Source organism: Chlamydotis macqueenii, chromosome 6 (assembly GCF_036417535.1).
Source record: "Chlamydotis macqueenii isolate bChlMac1 chromosome 6, bChlMac1.mat, whole genome shotgun sequence".
Lineage (NCBI taxonomy): Eukaryota > Metazoa > Chordata > Aves > Otidiformes > Otididae > Chlamydotis > Chlamydotis macqueenii.
The window spans coordinates 43,308,473-43,317,836 of NC_141561.1; the positions used below are offsets into that span (position 1 = coordinate 43,308,473).

The following is a 9,364-nucleotide window of genomic DNA, read 5'->3' on the forward strand; positions in this document are numbered from 1 at the left end:
ACAACCACCTTGCTGCTGTGCCAGGTTGAACGCTGTCCTTGGGTTGTCCAGACTTTGGCATGCTCGCTGCACCCGTCCTGGCCTCTGTCTGGGGCTCTTGACAGAGAGCGACAAACTCTCGCCCTGGGAGGCTGTTCCCCATGGTTTCGGGGATGCATTTCAGTGAGGACGCTGGTTGATTGAAGAGGAGAGGGTTGGTTGTCGATGCCCCCTGCTCTGGGACACCTCACGCTTGTGGTGGCTTTAAGATCCCTTTGCTTCCCAGGGTGCTTTAGCAGCCACGCGGCTGCTGGCGGAGAGAAGAGTTGGGCTGACAGGGTTTCTTACTGCGGCAGAACCCCGCTGGGTCAGCCCGGGAGATGAACAGGTTAGGAAAGCTTGTGTGCTCACAGCGCTTGTCACGCAGGGGAGGCCATGGGGGAAGCAGCCTGTAGAGACAAGGACTCAGATATTGTCTAGCAAAAGAATGGAGGAGAAGGGGCTAAGCAGTGCTTGTTTCTTGTCACCTCAGGTTTCAGATGCAGGAGACATCTTGGGGGTCGTTCAGACCGAAAACATCAAGATCTCTGCAGAGGCCTGCGAGCCTGCTCTGAGCACCAGCGTTTCTCAAGGTCAGGGGGTGCCCCCGAAACAAAGTAATGCGGGTGCATGGCAGTGCCTTTGCAGATGGGCAACCAAAGCACTTCTCCACTGCTGCCAGAGCTGGGCGCTGAGGTCCCCCAGCGTTTGGGTGCGGGGTTGTCCCTGCTGGGCACGTTTGGGCAGCAGCCCCTATGGCCATTCATCACGAGCACTCCCCAGGGCTGTGGTGTGAGGGGTGGGAGGGTACAGGTGGGTGATGGGCAAGGGAAAGGGACCCCAGCCAGCATGATGGCAGGGGACCAGCGGTTCCTTCCCGAGCTGCTGGCTCTGCTTTGGTGATCAGCCCCTCCACTGTCTCTTCTCTCTCCTCTGCAGAACAACTGGGCCAACTTCCAGTCAGCGAAAACCATCAGCATGGCCCGTGCCAGCCAGAGGAGGTCAGAGAAGAGCATGGAGGTGACCTCCAAGCCCCACCAAGTGTGCAGAGCCAGGGCCGGTCTGCAGCTCTCTATCCGGCTTGGTGGGGAGTCCAGCGTATCCCTCTTCGGCCTCATCCTCCTGCCCAAGGCACAGGGACCCCTCACCATCACAGCCGGCGGCACCACTACCTCCGTCCCCTTCAAAAACCTCTTCCCGCAGCCCCTGGCCTTTCCAGACCCAGTGGAGCACCTGGCCTTCACCATCAGGGGCCCTGAGAGCTGGCGTGCCAGGAAGACCGCCTCCATCACCATCTCCTTGGAGGGCGGCCTGTACGCTGACGAGGCCCCTTTCACCAGCAAGGTGCTGCTCTCCTGCCCGGGGAGGGGCAGGCATCTCCTGGGTCTACCACCTCAGGGGCCTCCCCCCTCCCCAGTGACCTGTGCCCCCTTGGGAGGTCCCTGGACAAAGCTGCCCCTCACCCATAGTCTATTAAAAGAGTTCTCATTGGTGTCTATTCATCTTAATTTAAGCTGGATCCATCAAATTAGTGGTTGTAAAAGTAGAGTATGTTGCAGAGTTGCATTCTAATAGAGAAACAATTTGGGACTTAGCGGCCAGAGATTAATATTGCCCATGTAGAAAATCAGAGCAAAGAAAAACACACCTTGATTTCTGGCAGCTGAGCTGGGTGCGCTGGGATGCAGAATAACACCAAGTCCTTGACTCCCTGGCAGCAAGGGTTGACCGGTAGCGGAAGCCCCAGAGCCCTATTGCTTCCTGTGACCATCCCGAAAAACTGTCTTTTGAGATCTCGTTGATCTATGGTTGCTTTTCAGCATGTTAGTCCTTCATGGTGAAGCGGGGCCAATCCTGGGTGCCTTGCCTTACCGTTCTGGGTGGTATGAAATGGGTTTGTTTGTCAGCACTTGCCCCCTTTTCCCAGTTGAAAACACAGCCTCTCAACATCACTTGTAGCCTTTGCGTGTCGGTCTCTTCAGGGGTTTTTAGCACATTACTGAGTGAAGACTGAGATCAAATTTCCTTGCCAAAGGCTGGTAATGGTTTTCCCATCTCATTTGTGCAACTATCCCCACGAATGCCGTGCTGATCTCCCGAGTTCCAGTTCTTTGTGCCCTTCAGGCACTGACAGAAGGATCAAACGGAGCCGTTTCTGCCAGCGCTGCGCTCAGCCCGCGGCTGTTCAGTGCTCACTCGTTAGGCAAGAGTTTGGATTGCCATCGAGCCCTCTCTTGTGACTCCTGATGGGAGCAGAGCTGGCTTCAGCTCTTAAGAATGAAATTTGCTAACAGAATGAGCCGGTGGCTGTAGACGCTTATACCCAGCAGGACCTTCAGGAGACATTCAAGCGCAGGAACCCTTTCCACCAGCCAGGAGAGGCCAACAGAACACGCAGCTGACGGGGTGTGCCAGCCGTTCCTTGCTAACAGTCCTTTAGAAAAGGCTTTGGGGCACAGCCACCCCAACAAGCAGTTCACCAGTTGTGTGCCGCCTTTCTTGTGCACACGGGTGTGTTCCTGTTTGCGTGTGTGGAAATCCCCAGGACCGAACAGCTTTTGCTGTGCAGCTCATCCAAGTGCGCTTTTGTTTTGAAGGATATCTGTATTTTTCTGAGTAGATGAAGGGATGTTGTTTTGCCTGGCCATTGCATATTTTCATTTGGCCGGCAAATGAGTGCAGGTTTTACATGTTTCTGTTTCTGGGTTTCTGTACCAAACATGGAACAAACGTGTGAGGCAGAGGAGGGAGAAGTCTGGGGAGGTTTGAGAGTTCATTCTCCGGAGCCACGGCTCCCTCGTCTTGCCGTGAGGGTCCGACCTTGGTGAGCGACGGCTACAGGGGCACGGGAACAGCCTGTTCAGCGGGAGTGGTGCTGGGTTCCCACCTTCTTGGACGGTCTTTACCGTTGCTGTTTCCTGGTTCAGAGAGAGACTTCAGTTGCAAACGTGGTCCAAGCCGCGCGTGGGAGGCCTGCACGCAGCTCCCTTGGCCTTGTCACCGTGTGTGACAGTCCAGGTCCCCTTGTGCGGTGGCTGTAAGCTCCTTGAACAGCAAGGGCTTTGTCTGGAGGATCTGCAGTTTCTCCTGGCCGTGACAGCCACTCTGGTAGGACAAGCCTGTCACACACTGGACTTTTATCTGCTAGCCTGTTATTAATCCTTACCCAAACGTTTTCATTCTCAGCGCTTGCCGTCACGGATTGGTATTCTTCAGAAGAAGCTGTGTGCCTTTTTCCTCAGGGTTGGCTCTGCTGCACTGACAAGGGTTCCAGCTGATGGGCTGTGGCTCGGCTTTCTGATCTATCTTGAGACTGCTTGCTAACGAATTTTGATTGCAATTATTCATGCCAAGTGTTTTTTTCATTGCCTTTCTGCTTTGGAAGCGAGCTCCAGATTCGGGAGCTGGGGGAAACCCTTCTGTGTCCTAGAGTGTGGTGGTTTAGCCCAAGTCACCACACAGCTTCTCACTCACCCTCCCCCTGCCCAGTGGGATGGGGGAGAGAAGCTGGGAAGAAAGGAAGACTTGTGGGTTGAGATAAAAACAGTTTACTGAAATACTAAAAACTACAAGGATAACAGAATATAAGGATATTAATATCTACAAAATATACAAAATGGACAGTGTAGGATTTCTCACCACCCGATGTCCGAATGACCAACACAGCCCGTCCCGAGCAGCGATCACGAAAGGACACCGAGCAGCAAGCAAAGGGGGAGAGCAAGCCAGCAAGGGAGAGGGAACGATGCCAGCAAGCAAGAGAGATGGAAAGAAGATGGATGCCAAGGGTGCATGCCAGAATGGAATGCCCGAATGGATGCCCCCTCCCATGGGCAACCCCCACTTCTATGCTGAGGATGACGTTCATGGCATGGAATACTCTCTTTGGCCAGCTTGGGCCAGTTATTCTGTCTGTCTTCTGCCCAGCTTCCCACATCTGCACGTTAACGAGACTTTAACGAGACTTGGCAAGCCAGACACTGTCCGTGGTCTCCTTCACAACAGCTCCTATCATCAGAGTGTTTTTGCCAACAGTCTTCACAGATGAAATCCAAAGCACACCAGCTACTGAGACGAAAATTAACTCCATCCCTGCTGAAACCAGGACACAGACGTAGGAGATGACGCAAGAAATACTGCTCAGATACCTGAATTTCCTTCCAGCTGGAAGGTCTTTGTTGGGGAAGTCTTTACACTGCAGGCAGTGTTCAGTGAAGCTGATTTTAGAGATGCTCTAGACTGTCCGCATTGGCTGTTGGTGCAAGGAGTTTGGAAGTCTCATTCAAAGGTCTTTGACATGAGGGGCTGGGTTGGAAGGGCCTGTGAGAAGGACTGTCAGGTTGCTTTTGGTGGAAATAGCCTTGAATGTGGTTTTACTGAATGACAGGGAAATGGCAATGCTCAGAATTGTATTCAAACTCACAAACAGTTCTATGAAATGCTTGTGTTCCCAATATAACCGTACAAAAACAGCGCCTAAAACATCGGGAATGGCAGGTTAGAAAGGAAAGGGAAAATGTGGATGTCTGCGTTTTGCTGCTACAGACCTTAAAAACGGACTTCTTCAGTCCTTCCAGTCAACTTAGACACTGCCCGCTGGTGATGATAAACCTTATTTGAATTTGGATAGATCCTAAGATGCTAGCCTGCCTGCCCGTTTTTGAGTGTCCATAGTTGGTGTTGAAAGCCAAGACAAACCACTGAGCACAAAGCAACTCAGCTCTCTCTCTGCCTGAGCAGGTATTGAGCAAATTCTCTCTTCCCGTGCTGTGCCACGTTCTGTTCTGGTTTTGTTTAGTGAGGGGGGACTACGCTGGCAGCTGCTCTAAGAAGCTTCTAGAAGTTTCCCCCTTGTCCAGTGGACTCGGCCGGGCCTAGGGCGGACCTGCTGCTGGCCAGGGCCTAGCCAATTGGTACCAGAATGTTCCGTGATAACGCCTCTGCGATAACGTATTTAAGAAGGGGAAAAAAAAAAAAAAAAAAAAGAGAAGATGTGAAGGAGCTGAGCGGGGGCAGGGAGGCGGAGGCACGAGCCCTGCACCCCTCACCCTCTGGCCTCCCGTCGGGCGGCGTCTGGGCCTGACTCGGCCCGGCCCGGCTGCAAGGAGCGGAGAGGAGATGAGATGGGAATGAGATGTGAAGAGACCCTGAGAGGCGTCTGCCTGCCTGTTGTGAAGGATTTCTGTGAGAGGAACGGCTGCAGGTCAAGGCACGGCCGGGGAGCTGCAGCTAGGGCATGAGACTGTTCCAGCCTGCTAAATAAACGCCTCAGGAGGTCAGGATGGGATTCAGACAGCAAGAAGAGAGTAGGGTCAGTCAGCTCTCCACATCTATATTCTGACGTATTTTATGGAAAACCGGTAAAGGTCAGGGAGATGAGGACAAGAAGGAACGCAGACACTCACCTGCCCAAAAAAGTAAAAACCAAGGACCGACAACTTCCTCTACTTGTTTGCATGAGGGTCCCAGTTTTAAGCAACCCTGTTACTCTGGCCAGGACAAACAATCCTTCAGGATACACATCCTTGTTAGGTTCAGAAATGTTTGCAGCACGAGGTTCTCAGAGGAGCCAGACAATTCATTCTCTGGGTCCAAGAGGGTCCAAGCACTTGCTCTACATTTTTAGGGCTTTCTCTGCACAAGAAGGTCTGTTCTGGGGGCAAGCTGCTTCAGGTCTCTACCAGAAGAGAGACAAGGACAACTCCCAGGTGCCTGAGCCCTTCTCTGGCAGCAGAGACAGGGAACTGCAGCAAGAGCGACTCCAGGGATGCCTGGATCAAGAAAGAATCAGCTGACGATGCCACAGAATTGGAGTTGCTTTGCAGAACAAGCAGAGTGTGGGCGCGCATTCAGATGCACAACTGCAAGAATTCCTCTTGTGATGCCGTACTTTGCGCCCCAGCCTCTCTGCTTGGATGGCACGGGCCAGCTGTCGCATTTTTGTGACAGCTCCCATCGTGTCCGCACAGTACCGGCACCAGTTCCACCACAGCTGTGAACAGCAGTTGCCCCACTGGGGCAGAGAGGGACAGGGTCACAAAACCTCAAAAGTGCCAAAACCAGCCCCATCCCCACTGCCAGGGCAGGAGGGAGCAGCACACAAAGGTGGGCATGGCCAGGCCACGGGTGCTGGCCCCATCCCTTCCCCTTGGACAGAAAATTCACCTCCCCGCAAAAATCACACTTGGGGTGGGAAATGGTGGGGATGGGAGACTGTTGGAGTAGGAAACCGTGACAGGGCTGAGAAGTCATGGCTGGGTTGGGAATCCATTGTGGGGATGGGAAATGAGCACTGGGGACAGGAAATCATCAGCGGGACAGGAAATCCTTGAGCTGGGAAGTTGCTGTGGTAGGAAAAGTCAAACCCTGGCAAGGCTGGCTGAAGCAGGTGCTGGCGCAGTGTTCGCCATAGGGATGCAGGCTGGTTGTCCCCCAGAAACCTGACTCTGACCAGCTGCCATGGCAGGTACAGCAGCAGGCTCCAGCTCCTCCTGGGGCTCCTGCCCTCCAGGTAACCCCCTGTCGGACCCACCTGCCAACAGCTCACCCCATCGCCCCGCTTTGCTTCCCCCACAGAGAAGCTCCCTCTCCAGCTGTCGATGCCGCCCAAGGTGCCCGGTGTGAGCTTCATGGTTCCGGGCGTGCCGCCGCCGGTCCCCGCCTGTGTGCTGCCCTCTGTTCCAGAGCTGCCGGGGTCCTGTAAGCCTGCCCAGGTCCACCCCGTCACCTACCAGGTGCCACAGGCCAGCGTCTGGCACGGGGTGCCAGGGCCCCTGGGGGCCGCGGGGAAGTTGCAGCAGCTCCCCGAAAGCTGGCAGCTCCCTCCCGTGGTGCAGCTCCCCTCCATGCCTGCTTCCTGTCCCCGTGCCCATGGCTGGGAACAGCAGGTGGTGAGGGGGACACTGGTGTCCCACCAGCCGACGGGGCTGGGGCTGTGGGCTGTGGTCCAGGGGGAGCCCCTCTACCCCACAGGCTCCTGCCCGCTGCATATCGCTGCCTGCCACGGGCCCCCGCCACCCTGCCGCCCTGCAGCTCAGCATTGGGTGCAGGGCCCCCCTGCGCTCCGCACCCTGCCCGGCAGCACCCAGAAGCCATCACAGGCCTCCAGCGAGGACGGGGAGACCACCAAGAACAGCGTCCCTGCCACCAGCCCACGCCAGCCTGTCCTCGCTCTGCCCACTGGCAGAACCACAGCAAAGCCCCAGGGTGAGCTTTGCGGGGTGACGGAGCCTGCAGGCAGGTGGCCAAGCCGAGGAAAGCTTGCATCGCCCCGCGGCTGGCTCGGCTGTGTTTGCTTTTCCTGCAGCACTGAGCACGCTGGAAGTTCCGGGCAAGCCTGCTCATGTGCCCGAGAAGGGGCCAGCCGCTCTCACCCAGCCCTTTCTGGAGCAGCCAGCGCACGCCACCAGCAACAACACGCTCAGCCGACCCCACGCTGCGCACCCTGAGGACACTGTCCCCAGTGTCCCCGACAGCCCCAGCTTGGCCGCTTTCCTCCACGAGCTCCCCGACCTCTCCCAGTACGGGGCGGAGGGCGGCTGCCATCAAGAAGGAGTGGTGCTGGCAGGCCTGGGGGACAGCAAGGACACCATCCCTCATGTCCCCGACTTTACCGCCTTCCTCAAGGAGCTCCCCGACCTCTCCAAGTATGTGGCTGAGTGCAGCTGCCCACAGGAGCAAGTGGCACTGGCAGGGCTGGGGGACAGCCAGGGCACCGTCCCTCACGTCCTGCTTTTCCCCAACAGCCTCGCCAGCACTGCTTTCCTTCCTGAGCACCACAACTTCTCGGGGGACGTGGTGGTTGGCGACTGCCCCCAGGACCAAGCTGTTGAGACGCAGCGAGGGGACGGCCAGGACACCGCCTTGACTGCCAATGTCGCCAGCTTGACTGCCGAGGCCCTCGCTGAGCTCCTCGACCTCTCTGAGTACGTGGCGGAGGGCAGCTGCCTCAAGGAGTGAGTGGGGGCAGCGGGGCTGGGGAATGCTGAGGACGCTGTCCCCGATGTTGCCAGTGTCCCCCGCTTGACCACCTCCCTCAACAAGCTCCCCCACCTCTTGGAGTGCAGGGCAGAAGGCGGCTGCAACAAGGAGCAAGTGGTGGCGGCGATGCTGACTGCGGGATACAGGGCCAGGCGGGTGGGAGGTGCCTGCGAGCACCAGGGGGCGGACCTAGGGATCACAGGGTCAGGGGGCGGTCGGGTGTACGAGTAGCGGGGGGTATATAAGGCTTTGTGACGCAGCAGTAAACTGGCATTCAGAGCTAGACACCATGTGTCCGTCTCTTGTGTACCTGCGTAGGGAGTTGCGCAGACGGACAGGCGCCTAAGCCGTGCTGCCGATCGAGAGGTGACAATTGGTGACCCCGACGTGATAAGGCAGGCCTGCATTGGTGAGGGAGGCGCGCAGTAAGGCGTCTCTGTTTCAGCTGCTCGATATGGCTTTGATGGAGCAAGTGGTGAGTATGCTGAAAGGCGTGGGGCAGCAGGTGGAGAGCCCTATGCATAAGAAGGACCTGGACCCGCTCTTCCGTTGGATGGTGCGGACAGGTATAGCGGCCGCTCCTTCTCACTGTGTGAGTAAGGGGGCCCTCGAACAAACAGCAGAGGAACTATTCCAGAGAGCCTGTGTTGGGAACAAAGAGGCTCTCTCCGGTCTTCTGCTGGCATTAGGCTCCCTCCGGGCCATGCTGGAGAAAGCAAAAGACTGCAGGGGTGCGTGGCAGGCGGCATGTGCTTTGCTGTGGCCTGAGGCTTGGAACCGCCCAGGAATGTCCCTTCCCAACCCTCTAACAAAGGACCAGCAGGAGCCGTGCCCAAAGGGGTTAGTGGGTCCGGGCGCCAGGCACCGCTCCCCAGCACCCACTCGGTTGCAGGACGACCGAGCGAGAAGGCGGGCAACGGACAAGGGTGCAGGGAGGAACAGGGTGGGGGAACAAATTGTGAGAAGGTTTGCGTCCCAGCTAAAGTCGTGGAGGGAAAAGAAAATGGCGGCGGGGAAGAAGATGGCGGGAGGGGGGCCGGAGAGCCGTTACTGGAGCCATTTACAGTGCCGCTCCACATGCTCCCCTCTGGCCCTTCAGCGCCGTCTGAGTGTCAGATGTGGGGAAGAGAGGGCGGTGGTGCGTACTGGGGTTTGGGAAAAGGGGGATTGGTCCGGATTCCCGAGGCGCCTCCAGAGGGCACCGGCTCCGGAGCCAAGGGGACAAGTCCCCTCTTCAGTGCCCCCGCCATATGGGGTACCGATAGCAGGGCGAGAGGATAAGGCGCTGCTCCCAGAGCGAGCAAGGGAAGAAATACAGGAGAAAGAGGGAAGAGAGAAAAGGCTTGAGGAAAAGGTAGAGGAGTTA

General features: G+C 56.8%; 1 protein-coding gene across 1 annotated transcript in view; it reads left to right on the top strand.

Annotated features, from left to right (window-relative positions):
- LOC147600338 (axonemal central pair apparatus protein HYDIN-like) overlaps nt 1-8,229 on the top strand; it is a 39,493-nt gene extending 31,264 nt beyond the window's left edge. Inside the window, exons 36-41 of the mRNA XM_086751227.1 lie at nt 512-619; nt 958-1,362; nt 5,921-5,986; nt 6,561-7,224; nt 7,325-7,973; nt 8,085-8,229. Of these exons, the coding sequence (XP_086607353.1) occupies nt 512-619; nt 958-1,362; nt 5,921-5,986; nt 6,561-7,224; nt 7,325-7,973; nt 8,085-8,229 (2,037 nt within the window). The remainder of the gene's footprint in view (nt 1-511; nt 620-957; nt 1,363-5,920; nt 5,987-6,560; nt 7,225-7,324; nt 7,974-8,084) is intronic.
- The last annotated feature ends 1,135 nt before the right edge of the window (nt 8,230-9,364 follow it).